Source organism: Plectropomus leopardus, chromosome 10, assembly GCF_008729295.1.
Source record: "Plectropomus leopardus isolate mb chromosome 10, YSFRI_Pleo_2.0, whole genome shotgun sequence".
Lineage (NCBI taxonomy): Eukaryota > Metazoa > Chordata > Actinopteri > Perciformes > Serranidae > Plectropomus > Plectropomus leopardus.
In genome coordinates this window covers 1,078,269-1,097,944 of record NC_056472.1, presented here as the reverse complement: position 1 = coordinate 1,097,944, position 19,676 = coordinate 1,078,269, and the positions used below count along the sequence as shown (strand labels likewise).

At 39.9% G+C, this 19,676-nt stretch overlaps 1 protein-coding gene across 1 annotated transcript in view; it reads left to right on the top strand.

The window, feature by feature from the left end:
• pde9aa (phosphodiesterase 9aa) overlaps positions 1 to 15,191 on the top strand; it is a 46,262-nt gene extending 31,071 nt beyond the window's left edge. The window contains exons 7-16 of the mRNA XM_042494655.1: positions 5,158 to 5,242; positions 7,932 to 7,992; positions 8,696 to 8,770; positions 10,946 to 11,032; positions 11,172 to 11,276; positions 12,825 to 12,907; positions 13,301 to 13,457; positions 13,598 to 13,711; positions 14,208 to 14,312; positions 14,985 to 15,191. Coding sequence (XP_042350589.1) covers positions 5,158 to 5,242; positions 7,932 to 7,992; positions 8,696 to 8,770; positions 10,946 to 11,032; positions 11,172 to 11,276; positions 12,825 to 12,907; positions 13,301 to 13,457; positions 13,598 to 13,711; positions 14,208 to 14,312; positions 14,985 to 15,191 — 1,079 coding nt within the window. The remainder of the gene's footprint in view (positions 1 to 5,157; positions 5,243 to 7,931; positions 7,993 to 8,695; positions 8,771 to 10,945; positions 11,033 to 11,171; positions 11,277 to 12,824; positions 12,908 to 13,300; positions 13,458 to 13,597; positions 13,712 to 14,207; positions 14,313 to 14,984) is intronic.
• The last annotated feature ends 4,485 nt before the right edge of the window (positions 15,192 to 19,676 follow it).

Below are 19,676 nucleotides of genomic sequence, written 5' to 3'. Positions count from 1 at the left end.
GAAAAGCCTCCTTTGGTAATTTAATAACTCATTACAACCAAACTTATCATGAAAAACACAAAAATCAGGGTGAGGAGAACCACCTTCAGTGACAGAAATAATCTTTGGGAAAAATTTATTTGGCGTGTATTTCAAGTTTTTAGTTCAGCCTATGTCCCATTCACTAACATGGAGGGGCTTATGACCTATACTGCAGTCAGTCACCAGGGAGTGATCCAGATTGAAAAGCCACACTTTTAGGGCATTGTCATGTCGTTCATCTTTATGTACAGTCTATGGTCTTGCCTGACTGTAATTCATTGATCCATTTTTGCTAGTGAGGCTACACACAGGCATGTTGAGGGAAGTTAAAGAGATCAAATTACAGACCTGTGAACTTGAGACTGTTGTTGCTTCCAACAGGAGATTCTATAGATTCCACTGTCAACAGCAGCATTTTGTTGGTGTTAAGTTCTGCATCTTGATGTCATGGTGTTTACTTTAGCAAGCTTTGAATCAGAACTCCAGAGAGAAGAGTATTACCTAAACGCTGTACAGTAGTGCTCAGACTGATGGGTCTCAAGATAAGTGCATGCCTTCAGAGCATGCTGTCTGAACCTGTGTTCCTCCACACTTTATGAGGCTGTGATTAGATAAGTGGAAGCTGCTCAGGTAATGTGGTCTGCTAACCCACCTCCAGAGGCTGCTAACCTTGCACTCTCATGAGCATCTGCTGAACATTGACCACTTTTTAACCTGTTTAGAGCAGGAAGGAATGTGTCGTCTTCACCCTTACACAACACTGAACCTGAGGTCATACAGCTGTGCGCTGTCCTCTTCACATGACCAATATCACTTTCATCACCTGTGAGGAGGAAGCTTGTTTGCCGCACTTGAAAGAGTTTGCAGCTGCTTGTCTGATGGCATCTTGGCAGTCAGTGATATGTCAGTTCACTCAAGATAAAAGCCAGCTATAAAACTGGATCAATAAAGGTAGTGATAGCTTGGCCCGCTGCTCTGTCCTGCCATCATGTTTTTTATATAATGTAGGTCTCTGTGTTCTCAGCAGGCTAGCTGCCATAGTAATAACCCACAGGAACATTTAATCAGTGATCTTTTGCAATCATTACATCCTGGTAAGGCTGTGATTAAAGATAAAGGTCATGTTGAATATGTGAGTTATACATCAAGTCAGTGTTTTTCACATTCAACACAAATCAGATAGAAATGAGCAGCCAGAGTCTCAGATGTGTCTTTAACGGTGTTTGCACTGCACTGCACTCAAAAATGCTTTTCTGTCTACCTTTAACACAACACAATCATTCTTCTCATGCTTTTACTCTTTGGTACCACTGAGCACAATAGCTTTGCACACACATTTTTGATTTAACACATTGAAACCTGTAGCAACATCACTTTTCTTGTGATGCTTACAGATGCCTTTTTAAAAAATATATAGTTGGAATGTGTTAAACAAAGAAACAAACAGAAAAAGATAAAAAAAACCAAACAAACAAATTGACAGTAACAAAAATGGATTATAATCTATGCAAAAACAAACCCCTCAATAAACAGATTCAAATAAGCAACAAGAAATTGCATCATAAATAATTGAAAAGGAGTAGAATTATAACCTTGTTATTTCCTACCCCTTCTCAGCTACTCAGTTATTTAATTTGTTAACCTCATCTCTATCATATATACATACACTTACATCTTTACACACACAGACTTACATACATGTAAACATACACACACATATCCATGTACATACATATACACATACACAAGTATTTCAACCTTTGAACCTTGAGCATATTGGTTTAATTTCTTTCAGAAACATGGGAAAATAGCAATGAGGAACTTGGTAAGAAATGTTCCAAAAATTCCAAGAAACTGAATTTCCAAGAAATTAGTAGATTAAGGAATTTTTTAAAAAAAGAAAAAAAGAATGTTTAAGGAAAAACTATATTTAAAATTATCATAAATAATTATTTAACATTACCCTCTTGCTGTGAGGCAACAGTGCGAACCACGATGCCACCGTGCCACCCCTAAAATAATCAAAAATGCTTCTTTACATGCTGATGCATATGCACATATTTTTTTATTTAAGGTTATTGAAGACTTAAACATGTTAAAAAGTAATAATAATCTTTTAATTTGGTGACATTGTGCCCCATGCGGCTCTGCCTCCTAAAGACAGAAGACAGAAGGTCAAACCCACTTCAGCCCCTCATTTTATTGGACACATACATGTCTGGTGATATGCTACTATGTTAAAATTTAAAAAACAATTAAAGTGGCAGTGTGAGGTCCAAAAATGTAGTTTGTTGCCTGAGGGCAACACCATGCCATTGAGGGTTAATAATACCTAAAACACAGAAATGAGTCAGCATTTCGGCACTTGCGGTTCCCTCGTCTCAAAGTCAGGGGGTTTTTTGAATTGGTTTTTGGTTAGAAGAAAAAAAGGTCTGTGGTCTGTGTCGGTGACGGTCATGTGACAGTAGTGTACTTTGTTTATAGCCTAACATTAGATTTTTACTTCTGGCTTCAAAAATCCTGAAAATGGTGTTCATTTAAGCAGTATTACACTCGAGGGTGTGCTTTAACATCATCTGAGGTCCGCAAGCATCACTGTCATGCAACATTGAGGTTGTTGTCTTCATCCACTTGTTGCTTGAACTGTACTTCTGTCTGTGCGGAAAGGAGGACTAAATGATCAGTCACAGTGTTAAACATTACCAATGCAATCTACACCTTAACCACAGCACACTGCAGCATTTAATTTAAACAATTGGCAAATATGTTATTGTATGAGAAGATATATTAACAGCAAATTCAGTTTACACCAAATTCTTCTTCATGGGGTCTTAACCAATTTCATTCAAATTCTCACTTTTGATCTAAACCAGGATCTTCCAGAATTTTGACATGACAGCTTCCCTGCAGGGCAGACACAGGACAATTGCTGAACTTGTATGAAAATTGTGTGCAGTCTTAAAAATGATTTCTGTCAGTACCTTCTTCCTGACTGGTTGTACTTTAGTAGTTGCAGATGTGACACACAGCCACTTCACGCAAGCATGCCATTTGCCAGGATACCTGGTAGCTATGGCAACCGTGTGGCGCCCACACAGATTTCTCCATCCTCTCATGACTTTGGTCGCCATGGTCACCTATTCTAATGGGAGCAGGAGTGTAGTCAGGGGCAACCTTTTCTGTTTGAGTAGGAGGAGGTCGATTGATGAAGGAGGCAGACGGAGGAGCACACACAGTCAGAGACTTATGTATGGTGACTTGTGACTGCAGTCAGACGACAGACAGCTGTTCTTATACAGGCTGCTGCAGCCGCACTGAGTGGCCGCTGCTGATTCTGCAGTGTACAGCTCCAGGCTCTGTTCCCCTCTCTCAGTATCCACCTCCTACACCAGCAGCTCGCAGACACTCCCCAACCTCCTACTTTCCTCAGTCTCTCAACTCACTGAAATTATCTTCATTCAGCATAAAGCAGCCGTGATATATCTACTGGGGCAAACATCCAGTCTGCAGAGCTCCAGACCAGAATAATGTAGGTTTTGGGCTGTTTGTCATTTCAAGCCCTCAAAGTGCAACACAGCAAGTGATTGACAGCATTATCAGTATCTGGCATGTCATCACATTGTATGACAAAATGCTTTTGTTATGGCTCTGATAGCCGTGGCTGGGGGGCATTATGTTTTCAGGTTGTCTATCCATGCAGACATGTGTCTGTCCCATTCTAATAAACGCAATATCTCAATAATGCCTTGAGATAATTTCTTCAAATTTAGAATAAATATCCAATTGGACTTAAGGATGCACCAATCAGATTTTGGTATTTTATATCCAAAAGGTCAACTTCACTGTGACATCACAATGTTCTTCAAAAACACTTTTCTGGCCATTACCCAGCATCATATCTCAGGAACAGAGAAGGAGACATTTGGTCAGATACTGAATTGGTGACACTAATGTTCAAAGTAATGTTGAAATGTTGCTGATTGAGAGACAGATCTGTGCTATCGGGGGGAAAGTCTGTGTGAGGCATCCATGTTTTCATAGACATAGATGTAAACTGTTAGAGACACTTGACTGATGAGCAGAGGCTTACAACCGGATGGCAGTATTTCTAGTTTGATCTCAGCTTTGATTAGCTGCTGTAATCTTCTCTGCTCTGACAGGTTTCAGACTTTAGGCCTCAACATGGCCATCATCACAGGGGACATTCATACACATACTGTGTAAGACTGACTGCTCAAAAATACATTTTAGGAGACTGTGTGTACCATCTCCACCTCCACATTTCCTGAGGATCCAGCCTTTCATGTTACATGACACCTCACAGTTGCTACCTATTTGGTTATATGTTTGAATATGGCAGAAGCTCATCAACCAAAGTTAGATTTCTAAAGTTTCAAGGTGACCATAAAAGACTTTTCTGTAGTTAACTCTGAGGGGAATCAGGAGGATAATGGTTTTAAATATATTAATATCTTATCTTTTCATCTTTAATATGACTCATGTGGTTATAACCCTTTGAAACCAGGATCAACATCAGTTTTCTTGTGCTGAATTAAGAAACCTTTTACAAGCTGTATAAGCAATATTGGTTTGATTTCTTTTGTAAACATAGGCAAAAAGGCAAGACATTAGTAATAAATGTGACAAGAAAATGACCTGATTAAAAAAAATGAAAAGAAAATTACAGAAAACTATCTTCATGAATATTATAATTAAATTTTTCACATTTATTTAAAAATCATGTAGACACACACACAAACACATACATATATAATATGTACTACATATCTCATATAGAAACATCTATATGTTTATACATACATATACCCTTTATACATCATCACATTGTTATCTACATATATATACACACACACACATATATATAGTAATAAATGTGACAAGAAAATGACCTGATTCCCCTCAGAGTTAACTACAGAAAAGTCTTTTATGGTCACCTTGAAACTTTAGAAATCTAACTTTGGTTGATGAGCTTCTGCCATATTCAAACATATAACCAAATAGGTAGCAACTGTGAGGTGTCATGTAACATGAAGTGTGTGTGTGTGTGTGTGTGTATATATATATATATATATATAAGGGTTTAAAGGCTTAATAAATGACTCTGTGTGTTTGCAGTGGAGGGGATGAAGGTGGTGGAGATTGAAAAATGTCGCAACGACATCAAGAAGCTCCGTGAAGAGATGGCATCCAGAAACAACAGGTGACAGCCACAACACAAGCAATTCTCTGCTCACTGCTCACATCAGTGAAAGCCTCTGGTGATTTCATTAAACAAAGGGTTTAGATTGGTGATTAACTGTCACTCATGGTGGAATCAGCTCTTGCTTCTGTTGGATAGCAGAATGCTGTTATTTGTATAGCACCTTTCATACAAGAAATGCAGCCCTATGTGCTTTACAAGAAAGAAATTAAATGCACCAAGTGCTTCACATCAAAACACATAAAGGACAAAAAGACATAATAAAACCTGCATATAAAAATAAAATAAAATCAGAATAGAATACATAGAATGCATCTTCATATGGATAAAATCCACTCGATAATACTTGTAAAAGTAAGATGAAATAAGGATAAAAATTAAAACTGAATGCACAGAATGCATAACATAACATGGAAAATAAAATAAATAAAATATAACCCAATGACATTATTAATAAAATAAGCATAAAAATAGAGTATATGAAAAGCATAAAATCAAGGAAAACACACCACACACACCATCTGAAGATGTGCAGCAGTATGCAAGAGCAAAGCAAAATAGACAGCTTCGGGGCATAACTGACGAATGCTGCATCCCCAATTTTATTTTGGCTGTTTTTGGGAACCTCAAATAAACTAGCTGCAGATGATCACAGTGTTCGTGAAGGTAAGTAAGGAACAAGAGAATAAGCAATGTAACTTGGTCCTTGCCCATTAAGGGCTTTGTATGTTAGGAGAAGGACCTTAAAATCAATTCTAAATGTTACAGGAAGCCAGGGCAGAGCAGCTAAAACTGGACTAATGTGCTCTCTCCTCTTGGTTCTGGTTAACAGCCGAGCTGCAGAGTTTTGGATCAGCTGAAGTCTCTCAGTGGATTTTTTCGGTAACCCAGTAAAAAGTGTGTTACAGTAATCGAGTTGGCTTGAAACAAAGGCATGAATCAATTTTTCTGCATCTTTTTGATTTATAAATGGCCGTACTTTAACTATGTTTCTAAAGTGGAAGAAAGATGTTTTTGTCACCTTGTTAATGTGGGACCGAAAGCTCAAATCTGAATTGAGGATAACACCAAGACTTGTGACCTCAGATCAAATCCAGGTAGTCAAGTTTCCCAGATTATTCAAAGGCATTTCTCTTTTTGTTTTAGGGCCGACTAGTAGGATCTCAGTTTTGTCCTTGTTTAACTTTAAGAAATTATTGCTCATCCACTTATTTATTGCCAGCAGACAGGTAGTGATGGAGTTTATAGCTGCAGCATCATTTGGTTCAGCAGAGATCTAAAACTGTGTGTCATCTGCATAACTATGAAAACAAACATTGTGCTCTCTAATGATATCAGTGGTGGTGGCACTAGTAGTAGTAGTAGTGGAAGTGGTGGTGGGGGTAGCAGTAGTAGTAGGCCTAGTAGTAGTAGTAGTAGTAGTAGTAGTGTTAGTAGTAGTGCTAGTAGTGCTAGTAGTACTTGCAGTAATAGTAATACTGGTAGTAGTAGCTGCAGTATTAGCAGTAGAGGTGGTGATAATGTTATTAGTGGTGGTGGTGGTAGTAGTAGTAGCAGTAGTAGTAGTAGTTGTAGTAGTAGTAGTGGTGGTGGTGGTAGTAGTAGTAATATTAGTAGTAGTTATGGTGGTGGTGGTGGTAGTTGTAGTTGTAGTGGTGGTGGTGGTGGATGTAGTAATAGTAGTAGTATTGGTGGTGGTAGTAGTAGTAGGCCTAGTAGTAGTAGTAGTAGTAGTAGTAGTAGTAGCAGTGGTAGTGGTAGTAGAAGTACTAGTAGTACTTGCAGGAATAGTAGTAGTAGTAGTAGTTGCAGTATTAGTAGTAGTAGTAGTGGTGGTGTTATTAGTGGTGATAGTAGTAGTAGTAGTAGTAGTAATGGTGGTGGTAGTAGTAGTAGTTGTAGCTGTAGTGGTGGTGGTAGTAGTAGTAGTAGTGGTGGTAGTAGTAATAATAGTAGTAGTGGTAGTGGGGGTAGTAGTAGTAGCAGTGGTAGTGGGGGTAGTAGTAGTAGCAGTGGTAGTGGTAGTAGAAGTACAAGTAGTACTTGCAGAAATAGTAATAGTAGCAGGCCTAGTAGTAGTAGTAGTGGTGGTGGTGTAATTAGTGGTGGTAGTGGTAGTAGTAATGGTACTGGTGGCAGAAGTAGTGGTTGTGGCCATAGTAGTTGTAGTAGTACTATTAGTAGTTGGAAAGGATGGTGGTTGTAGTAGTATCAGGAGTAGTAGTAATGGTGGTGGTAGTAGTAGTAGTAGTAGTAGTAATAGTAGTAGTGGTGGTGGTTGTAGTAGTAGTAGCAATGGTGGTGTTGTGGTAGTTGTAGTAGTTGTAGTAGTAGTGGTGGTGGTGGTAGTAGTAGTAGTAATAGTTGTAGTAGTAGTGGTGGTGGTGGCGGCGGTGGTGGTAGTAGTAGAAGTAGTAGTAGTAGTGGTGGTGGTGGTGGTAGTAGTAGTGGTGGTGGTCATAGTAGAAGTAGTCTTAGTAGTAGTATTGGTGGTGGTGGTAGTAGTAGAAGTTATTGAGAAAGTAAGACCAGTGAAGTGATGTTTTATTTTGGAGTTTTAGGCTAATTTACTGACTGAGGGTCGTTGTATATTACTGAAAATCATATATTTGATATTGATTAAAGTATTACTTATCTTGTTGTTTCTTTGTAGCTTTAAAGCTGTGTGTGTGTTTGTTTGTTTTTTCAGTAACTTTGTGGACGACACCAAGAAGCTGACTCCTCGCAGAGATGTGCCCTCCTACCCAAAGGTAGATTTTCCTAGAAACTGTGTGCGACACTGTTCACTGTTGACTGTGTGTTTGTGTTAGTCAGGTGACTCTGCTGATGGCGGGTGTACTGAGAAACACCGCACCACCGCTGTGCCTCCAGGAACTACATTAAACCAGGTCCACCAGTATGTCTAATGTGGATGTGACTGACTTAGTCCATGTCCTCTCCCAGAAGTCTGCAGTACAATAGGTCAGCTCATCTCTGCCCTCAGAGATTAGATCAGTTTTCACATTTAGAAACACTCACCTGTTGACAGCTGGTGTGTGTGGCTGCTAGTGATATCTGTGGCACATTTTATAAATGAACAAGAACAGAAGTGAAACATTTAAACTGTTACTCTCTGTGGTGGGAAACAACAAGAGTTTAGACAGATAAAGGAAAGTACTGCGGATGACTTTACATGCATGAACATCACAGCAGGGGTGTGCAGTGGTGTGTAGAGGTGTGCCCCTGAGCCAGAGGGAGGCGGACAGGGTTAACTGCGAGTTCTGTTGGCTGCAGTACATGCGAAAGCATGTACTGTTTTTTCAGACACCCTGAAAAAACATCTAGCTGTGGGAGGCCAGCAAGTAAGACTGAGCAGCTCACTGAAACCTGTCTCACCCACAATTTTCCTCTCTCTTCTCCTGTCCATGTCTCCCTATCTGTCTGTCCTGCTGCCCTGTGTGTGTCTGTGTGTAGTACCATCTGTCTAAGGAGACAGTAGAAGCTCTTAGATTGCCCACATTCGATGCTTGGCAGTGGGAGCCAAATGAGGTAAGACTCCTGCACTGATTACTCCTCTGATTCATTTTCATCAGACACAGCTTAACTGCTGTTCCTTATTTCTAAACCATCAACTGATTAGGAAATTATCAATGAGTAAGATATGCAATTTTTAGTTAGTCATTTAGTAATTTCTCTGGAAATACATCATAAATGTTAGAAAATACTTGTTGGAAACGTGTTAACAGACCGCTAAACAGTTTTTCGCCATTTCTGTGTGTTATGCAGGCGTTTTTTTTTCTTATATGCCGAGTTTTCATCCAGTTCAGAGAGCATTGGATAACATACATGTACTCTGCCAAAGCAAGTAAGAAATAAAAACAAAAATTCTGTGTACAATAAGTAAAGCTCTACAAGAATCTGGTTTCTATACACGTCTCCGCTGATTGAGTACATTTCTGACACAAATCGTTTTGCACCATTTTGGGGAAACATGTCATTCAACCTGAAAAATGCAGCAAAACACTGCATACCATTTTCAGATTGTACGTGCACCTTTTGCAGCTCAGTTGCTGTCATGTATGTGCTGCTGCAGAGGATTGTTGGTCAGGATCCAACCAGATATAGTAGAGCATCCTGGTATATTTAGCATACTGTGTTTGACATAGTGTGTATTGTTACTAAATCTGTATTTGCCGTACTGAATAGTTGGGTAGTACGGGTACTGGATCGCACAGACACAGCAGACTCATAGCTGCTTGACCTGCTGTCACTCAAAAGAGCGGCTCTGTGGAGTGCTGATGACATCACCAAAACTACCAAATCATGCCAGTTAATCTTACCTCATGTTTACACCTCTTGCTTGATTTGTAATAACGTAGTGTGAACATGAAATAGTTCAGAAATGTAAGACAATGAAACATCGTTTAGGTAAAACTTTGAGGCTGTTATAGTATATCTACACATTATAAAACCATTTATTATTAATCTGGATTATTTACGGATACATTGACAAGTGAAGCATCAACGGATGCAAGTAGCATAAATGTAAAATTGTGATTTGTATCTCACCTGTAGTCTGAATACAGGCTCATTATGTTGATGACTAATTTTAGTTGTGTCTTTGCACCTGTAATCACTGCTGGACAGAACATGATATTAAAGGTGCAAATACAAACTCCAGAGTGAAATATGGCTACAGTTAATGGGATCTGTGTGTTAGTAATGATGGCTTCATTCACATCCATGTGTCTTTACTCCCTGACAGTACCTCAACTTACACAATAAAGTGCTTTGGAGGTGAAACAACTTAATGAAACATAGACATATATCAATAATATTTGTTGCACCTGTGTTTGACAAGGAGAAGTGTCTGCTCGGAAAAACAATGTATAAAGAAAGGGGAAAGAGATTTGCTAAAATAATAAGTGAAAAGATGGATTTGCAATTTCTGATTGTTGACCGGGATTCTGTGCTGGATAATTTTGAGTCATAGGTTTGAATTAGGACAAGTGGGTGTGAGCATTTAGCCATAATTATCTCAAACCAGTTGTTTGGTAGTCAAAGCCCACTTGATATTCTTCACTTATCCCAAACCTAATCCTGATTTGGAGGTCTATTATGTCATCAACCTAAGAGAGTGTGTTGCAGCAGCTCTTTTTAACTGACATTTACATCAATTCACATGATGAAACTAAAACAGGGTTTGTGTATGGTTCAGAGGACAAATTTTTTTTTTAGATACATTATTTTTTTAATTAGTTTTCTTAAATATTTACAACAAAACAAGGTGATAATACTAATCAAAAATTAAATCATAAGTAAAATAAAATAATCCAATTCACAAAAATACTGCTGTTTGAGATTAAATATTTAATTTTAATATTCCATAATTTATTTCCCTTCAATGAGTGATTCATAGGCAGCAACGTATTTGTTATATATGTCATATGTTGTTTCTAGCTCATAGTTTTGTAACTGGTTTCTTAAGAAAGGCAGTAAAAGTCCATAATCATATTCCTTTAGCTTGTATCCATCTTTTGATGTGTAGTGCATATCACTCTGCTCACTACATGATAAAGTGGTCTATCCATAATCAAAAGAATAACACTGCAAAATTATTCATTTCATCAGTCACATGATCAAAGTTTTAAAGAATTATTTCATCATCTTTCTGTGTCTCAGTGTATGGAGGCAGATCACTGATCGGTTCTTTTGCTCCTCCAGATGCTGAGCTGTCTGGAGCATATGTACCATGATCTGGGTTTAGTCAAAGACTTCAACATCAACCCCATCACACTCAAGAGATGGCTGGTGAGACCTGGACCCAGCTCCATCTGCACATTCAAATAAAACCAACCCACACAGAACAGGCTTTTTCCAGACCAGAACAATATCTCTAAATACATGGATGCTCACAGATTTATCTCTCTCTCTATCTCTCTCTCCCCAGCTTTGTATCCATGACAACTACAAGAACAACCCCTTCCACAACTTCCGCCACTGTTTCTGTGTCACCCAGATGATGTACAGCATGATCTGCCTCTGCAGCCTGCAGGTAATCTGTTCTTTGAGACTTGCTGCTGTGAGGTTTTAACCTGGTAAAATCAGGGAATAATAGTAACTACAAACAAGGCGATCTCTGGTACACCTGAGTGTGTGCCCCATGTAGGCTGAGTCCTTTGCAGCTGTTGAGATTAGATTCTGACCTGCACTTGGTTGTGCGCCTGCATGATATCCATACCAGCAGACAGCAGTCGTCTGCATTCATCATGATGCTAGTTAGCACAATAACAACACTTGAATGCTGAAAAAACAAAGCGTTTACCTACACCACAAACCATCATAATATGGCAAAAAATGTCAAAATATGACGTCCGAAAAACAGCTGAAAACCACATAAAATAGCACTTCGAGACACATCATAATATAGCATGTCAAACAAAAACGATAGAAAACACCCTACTATGGTGAAAAATGTGAAAATATGACATGTCCAAAAAACAGCTGAAAACCACATAGTATAGCATGTTGAGACATGTCATAGCATAGAATGTTGAAAAAACATCCAAAAACATAATAATATAGCATGTCGAAAAAATGAACGAAAACATCATACTATAATATGTTGAAAAATGTCAAAAAAGCCCAACGGTGCTGGACACACCGCAGCAAAGAGGGCCAATGACGGCTTGGTGTGACACAGCTGTGAGGCGTCATTAGCTGCTAGCCATGGCTCAGCCACCTCCATGTTGAGAGCCGTGTGCAGACAATCGCAGCTCAGACTCATGAACATGCTCCGAATGTCTGACACAGCTCCTTTAAATAGCAATGAAACACTAACTCAGTATAGCTGTTTGCAATGACACTGAAGCTGGTCTTTGATACAGTTTTCACAGCCATCTCTAAATTTAATAAGTTAGGGTGGACTTTTTAATTCATGAAATTTTGTTTCTGTTGTCTTTGTCCTGTGTTCACCATCAAATCATATTTGAATGCAAGCAAAATCAAGACATGTCTCCATGCTTTAGCTGTCACAGGACAGGTGGAGGCAACAAACTGTGGTGTGAAAATAAGTGAGGGATCACGAAAGCTCAGAGGAGAAGAATGAAAGGAGGAGGAGAAGGGGGAGTAGGGGGTGATGAAGGGGAGACACATGTCTGACAAAAGAGAGAAAAAAGGAAAAGAGGAGCTTTCTCTCCTCAGGGAGTCTCCCTGTGGTGTTAGAGGCAACTTTTCACTGGAGGTTTCATTACCACAGGCCTAATGACAGAGTGTGATCTGCACCAGTAATGTGCTAACGAGGTCTCTCTCTCTCTCTCTCTCACACACACACACACACACACACACACACACACACATTCACACACACACGCACACACATTCACACACACAGATGTCCTACCTGTCGTATCTGTTTGAAGGCCTCCGGGTCACAGTCGGAGAAGATGTTGCATGTGGCAGTTTGAAGGTGGAAGATGGGATCACACACACATCAATGCACATTATGACGTGATCTTTGAGGAAAAGACATCATTGATGCATTAATTGATAAAAATGTGTGTGTCTGTGTGTGTCTGTGTGTCTGTGTGTGTAAACTTTTTAGGAGAAGTTCACTCAGGTTGACGTTTTGATTCTCATGACAGCTGCTGTGTGTCATGATCTCGATCACCCGGGGTTCAACAACACGTAAGAAAATCACACAAACACAATTCCTGCTATACATTGTAAGTTTTTTCCTTGTTTCCATCTGTCTGGTTTGCATAATTAGTAACTTCCTGCTGACTCCTCCTTTTCCTTCTCTTCATGTTTTTTTTTTACCATCTCATTCTGTCCATCCTTTTCTCCGTCCATCCTGGGGTTCTCTTAATTTTTATCCCCATCCTCCTTCCCTGTCTCCTTCTGTCTCCATTCCTTCTTGAGTGTTTTTGCTATTTTTCACTTCCCTGTGCATTCTCTCTGTTTCCTCACTTGTCTCCTTCTATTTTGTCTGCCCCTGCCTCTTTCTCTCCACCTTCTCAATGCTTCCTCCCTCTGTGCCATCTCTCCCTCTCTGTCCTCCTCTCTCTCTCTGTCTTTCAGGTACCAGATCAACGCCAGAACAGAGCTGGCAGTCCGCTACAACGACATCTCCCCTCTGGAGAACCACCACTGTGCTGTGGCCTTCCAGATCTTCTCTCAGCCCGACTGCAACATCTTCTCCAACTTTGACCCGGAGGCCTTCAAACAGATACGACAGGTAGGAGATCTGTGTGTGTGAGTGTGTGAGTGCGTGTGTGACATGATAAAGTTTTGAAAATGTTTGTTGGTGAAAATGTGTGGGAACCCTGGTGTGTGTGTGTTTATTGATGAGTGGTTTGACTCTGTGCTGTTTTCCAGGGAACCATCACACTGATCCTGGCGACAGACATGGCCCGACACGGTGAGATCCTTGACTCCTTTAAGCAGAAAGTCGACAATTTCGACTACACGGACGAGGAGCACGTCACCTGTGTAAGAACACTTTTATTTTGGAACAAGTCTCAGGGTACCTCTCAATACCTGCAGCCTGGCTCAGTCGATCCGCACCAAAAACTGTGGCCTTGTAGTTCAGTTTGATTTCATGTGACCTGTTGGAAATGAACCAAGCAGAGTCCATCTGATGATAGACAGACTGACAGGAAACTCATTTTGGTTCTTCAAAATAAAATCACCATGGGTTGTGCTTTGATTTATTTAATATACAGTACTTTATTTAACTGTATACTTTACTTTATTTAACATTTTAACAGTATTTTATTCTACAGTAGTTTATGTAACTTTATAATATGGCAGTAGCTACTACTACTACTAGCTAGCTACTACTATGAAAATGTATTTTCACTCTGTTTTCATCACGATAACACATTAAAAGTCATGACATTTAATGTTCACTGGCTTTGCATGGTCATATAATAGTAACAATATTGATAATAATTGTGTATTGACTGCAAGCCTGTGCTCTGTGCAGCTGAAGATGGTGCTCATCAAGTGCTGTGACATCTCCAACGAGGTGCGGCCCATGGAGGTGGCTGAGCCCTGGGTGGACTGCCTGCTGGAGGAGTACTTCATGCAGGTGAGTCCACCACAGAGGGGAGATCTTTTCGAGTGGAGCCAATTTGATGCAAACACAGCCATAAGGTCGCAGCGTTTCTGCCTATTGTGCCCATTTTTCAAAGCTGAAAGCTTCAAAAATAGTTATAAGACCAAAACTCACAATACAGTAAAATGACTTTTGGGTTCACAGTTGTTTTATGAAGGGCCATTTTTACCAGTGGCGACAGTCAAATTCCAGCATTTGTTTATATCAAGACCAAATACAGAACACCAACAAAACAACACACTAAAACAACAACAGTGAGTGAAGGCCACTTTACCAAATGTCGTCAGGATATTACAGGATGAGACAATGTTGGGTGCTGCGTGCTCTGATGATTTAATGTTAGTGTACAAAAAGAAACTTTTTCCACTATGATGTCACCCATTACACCCAGTCACCGAAATTAACAAATAATTAGAGGAAACATTTTTGTTTTATCTTTAAGGTATGACCTCCCCTGTGAAGCTGTATGAGACAAGTGTTGTGTCATGAATGGGCAAAGACATTTGTCCCTCGTTCTGTTGGAAAGTATGGAGATGGTGATCTTGTGTGTGTGTGTGTGTGTGTGTGTGTGTGTGTGTGTGTGTGCATGTGTGTGCACGTTTGCGTGTGTGTGTGCAAATGTGTATGTGTGTGCATGCCTCGCAGAGCGACAGGGAGAAGGCTGAAGGGCTTCCTGTGGCTCCGTTTATGGACAGAGAAAAGGTCACCAAGCCGACGGCTCAGATCGGCTTTATCAAGTTCGTGCTCATCCCCATGTTTGAGACGGTGATGAAGGTGAGTATGCAGGACAGCGATGACAGTGATGCTGGAGGTCAGACTGACAGAGCTGTAAGTGTGAGGTGTCATCAGTAGAAGTTGATTGTTGTGCAGTCGAAGTGTGATAGCATGAGTTGATGTGGAGCTTTATTTGTGCTGCATGGAGAGCCTGACACAGTGCCAAGTGCTCAGAGTGTGGGACACAAACTTACGCAGAGGCTCTGGCACACATTTGATGCTAAGTGGGGCTGATTGCCTGTTTGCTCTCTGAATGAACAGAATGTGCAGCAACAATGCTCCTCTGCCATACACACACACACACACACACACAAACTCATCTGTTGTTCTGATGACTAAAGCAAGAGAGTTTCATTAATGCTCCAGCCGACAGTCACCTCACACTGAGCAGAAAATACATAGGACGCTCACTTGTCTAAAAACCTTTCCTGTTGAAATGATGTAGGTAGAAGAGGTAAAATTCAGATTCTAAAAGAGTGGACATGAAGTGTGTGTCCCTTCTTGGGAGGGTGTCACTTTGTGATGTTTTAAAAGTCCAGTCCTTTGTACAGACCAAGGCAGTGCTATTTTTCTTTTGCATTTCCTTTTTAAGACAAGCTTCAAGAATGTAATGGATTGTAAAAATAACTGGAGTCTGCACCTTGAGGCCCTGCTCTTGTTTCTGAGTTATTTGCAGTCCCACCTAAACAGATTTGCCCTCCAAATTTTTTTATATTAATTTTATTTTGTGACCCTTTGGAGGGGCCGGAGCCCTAGGTTGGAAACTACTGGGCTGATCTACTGCAGCTGCAAGTGTTGCTGCAAAATTATTGGCTCAATCCAAATCTCTGCACTTCACTGCACTTGCAGACTTTGCGGGCACATTCACGGGTCTGTTAGTGCTCAGGGCTTCAAAATCTACAATTCATCCAGTCTGCAGGAGGCCTCAAGCAGACAATGTGCAGACTTCCAGAGAGTCCACTCAGGGTGCAGACTTCACTGAACTTCATAGGGTTAATTACCGGCAATTAATAGTGCTACAGACATGGCGCTCTTTTTTTTTCAAATGCCCACTAAAAATACAAAACAAACTTGACTGTATTGAAATCTTACTTGAATCATATGGACCAGAAATAGTATTCAACCACATCATGATACAGAAATATGCAGAAGTTTAAGTCATCAAAGTGCATTTTATTACTGCAGCCAAACATACAGGCTAAAAACTCGACAGTGTAATATAGAGGCTCAGAAAAAGTCAAGTCAAGCGACTGAAACACGTCAAAAGGTCTTCCAGTGTCTAAAATATTTAGTCATAGTGTCCTTATTCACTAACATGCCTGTATTAAAATGTGTGTAGCCTACATGTTATATGGAAATGCATGAATATCATTTTCATGAGGCAATCATTGTGTACATGACTGTAGTCGTCACTCAAATGTTTCACAAATGTGCCTGTGTGTGTGTGTGTGTGTGTGTGTGTGTGTGTGTGTGTGTGTGTGTGTGTGTGTGTGTGTGTGTGTGTGTGTGTGTGTGTGTGTGTGTGTGTTGATGCATGTGCTTTGTCCTCGGTGAAGATTGTGACTGTTAACAAGTTGTGTTCCCTTCAGGTGCAGAAAAAGAAAAGTGAGAACTTGACTATGGGAGGGAAGAAGAAGTAAAAGGTGTTTGCAGAGGTAAGAAAGAACAGACGTCACTGTCAGTGTTTGGGGAGGTTTGTACCTCAGACCAACACAGCTGTTCTTCATGAATGTGGTGTGTGTGTGTGTGTGTGTGTGTGTGTGTGTGTGTTTGTGTGTGTTTCAGCAGCAGTGAGTGTAGAGCACCAGAGTGCAGTGTGACATACCATACACTGGAGTTGTCAGACACATGGGTCCGCTGTGGGCGCTCATCTCCTCCCGTCTGGTTGTGGCTGCACAGAGGAGCAGCAGGATGTGTGATGTGGGAAGATCAGGTGAATTTCCAGTCACTCTCAGAAGTGTGACAGAGTGGACATGAGACAGCAGCTCTGAGACGCATCACAAGCTCCTGATGGGCTCAAGGACCACATGGACAATCCAGAGCTTCTTTTCAGGACATTTGTACAGCACAGACTGCTTCAGTGAGCAATATTTAGATACATATCTTGCATTGTTTTTTATTTGAGATGTGTTGTTTTTTTTAACAGATTGTACAGATTTTTAGTGAACTTTGTTCTTTCCTACAAAAAAATAAAAGGATGAGTTGAATAAAAAACTGCTGTCTGGACTGTTAAGTGTCTCTACTGATTGTAGTTGAACAAAATACTGACTTTATTTCTTCTCTATAGCACTAATGGTTTAAGGGATCCAAACCTCTCTATACTGTATGATAATAAACGTGCTGTAATAACAAGTAATGTTTATGCATCCTGTTCTGCGTCCCATAAAGCCCGGCTCCGAGTATACAGCTTAATGTGGTCACGTAAACAGATAGTCAGTGTCCACTCCACCTTCACGGTTATCTTTACTCTCTTTGTTGTCTCTCTGGTTAAAGCCCTTCTGGCTGTGAGTTTTGGTGAGTGGCACCTCTCATGGCGGCTTTGTTGTGGTGCCACAGTTTTTTATGCCTCAGCACTGGTGATGGCTGGGCTGGAGCATGTTTTAGGTTTGACTGTCCATCCCATTCTCATGAAAGCAATATCTCAACAACACCATGAAGGAATTTCTTCAAGTTGAGCTCAAATGTCTATTTGGGCTCAACGATAAACTGATTCAAATCACGTGGTCAAAGATTGAGAGTCTCTGTAACCTTGCATTTGTCTTGTTCTCATGAACACAATATCTCAAGAACATTTTTAGGGAGTTTCCTCAAATTTGGCACGAACCTCTTTTTGGATTCAAGAATGAACTGATAGGTTCACACTGGATGCGGAACAGCTGATTTTCCAGGTAATGCTGCCTGCTTCCTTTGGCATCTTTTCTATTTTTTTCTGCGAGCTGCAAGCAAATCTGACAAGAAAACACACTAAATACAATAAATAAGAATGATATAAAGGATATATGAGATGATATACATGATCTGATCATAATAAATGATAAAATGTGCACCCAGTGCTTCCACAGTGCTCGTCAGTTTGTGTGTAAAGAGAGAGACTGTAAGCCAAACAGATGCCATAGAATATCTTGGTATTTTCGGCATACTGCATTTCACATACTATATATTGGAACATTCTAACTGTGTGTTCCAATACTAAATACTAAATATTTAGTATGTCCCAATACACAGTCTGTCAAATGCAGTATGCCAAAAATACTAGGATGTTCTAACTACATCCTGTCACATATCACAGTATGCACACCAACATGCTTTTCTAGTTTCCATCCTCTGTACAGCAGGAGATGTGTCACAGCAACTGAGCCCCAAACAGAATGACAGCTCTGACAGCTGACAGAAGCTGCAGTGACAGATGACGGTGCATTCAAGTGACTGATAAGTAGTTGAAAAGTAATCGGACTGTTTGCTGCATTTCATGCACTTTTCATTCTTCATTTGTTGATAATTCTGGCTTTGTTCATGCATATGGCATAAATTTTGGCAAGATTGTGTATTTTTGTTAAATATGTGAATTTCCAGCTCAGCTCCTAAAATAAGTCTAAAATACACTGTGGAAACTAAATTGTTACATTCAGACTGTTAAAGTAAAAAATAAAAGCTCCATTGAATCCCATTCAAACTGACATTTTTGATCCCACAGCCATCAAAGCACAAAAACATCACTTGTATTATTTCTGGTTGTCATTCTGGGCTTTTGTCTTGGAATTTATCATTTAGAATATTTTCCACCTGATGGTGTCATTTTTGCCATTTTTGGCATATGGATAAAATACATGCTATTTCCACTGGGTGACCTGTCACAATCAATGTAGCTGCTAATTACTGACACATTCCAGACTGTTCTCATTAAAACAAAAGTAGCATATTGAATTTTTTTTCACCTAATAATCATAGTGGCATCATGACAAAACCTGGCATTTAAAGGCTTAAAATTCTGGAAATGAATGAATATTTGATATTTATGATTAGGGCTGATGCTAGGTTTTTTTAAATTTGATTTCAAAAAGCACATTTTGTGTGCAGAGTGATACAACTGTGTGTAACATTAAAGATGGGCCTAAGGGTTAACTGTTTATGTGAACAAAATAAAAAGAAATATTACCAACAGCAAAAAAAAACAGACCCATTAGTAGAGAAGAGAAATGCGAATGTAGGCTAATTTTACTTTCAGGAATATAAAATGTAAGAATCTAAAATGTATGCAGCTATTACTTCAAAGTTCAAACTACATAAAATGCAGAGTAACAACAGCAGAGCTCTCAGGACTGACCGCTGTCTCTGGCGAGCTCAGCCAATTCTGTTTTCCCTCCACGTTAACAGATATATGAGCAAGAGGGTCAAAGTTCAGGGTGCAGTGGTATGAGAGAGTAGCCTAGATCGTGTGCATCCTGCATGCAACAGTACATACTATGTGAGGGCAGCTGTAGTACTACTGAAAGTAAAGAGAAAAAGTTTGTGATTTGGAACACACTCTAAATCTTTTTCTAGCATACTAAACAGTATGTTTTT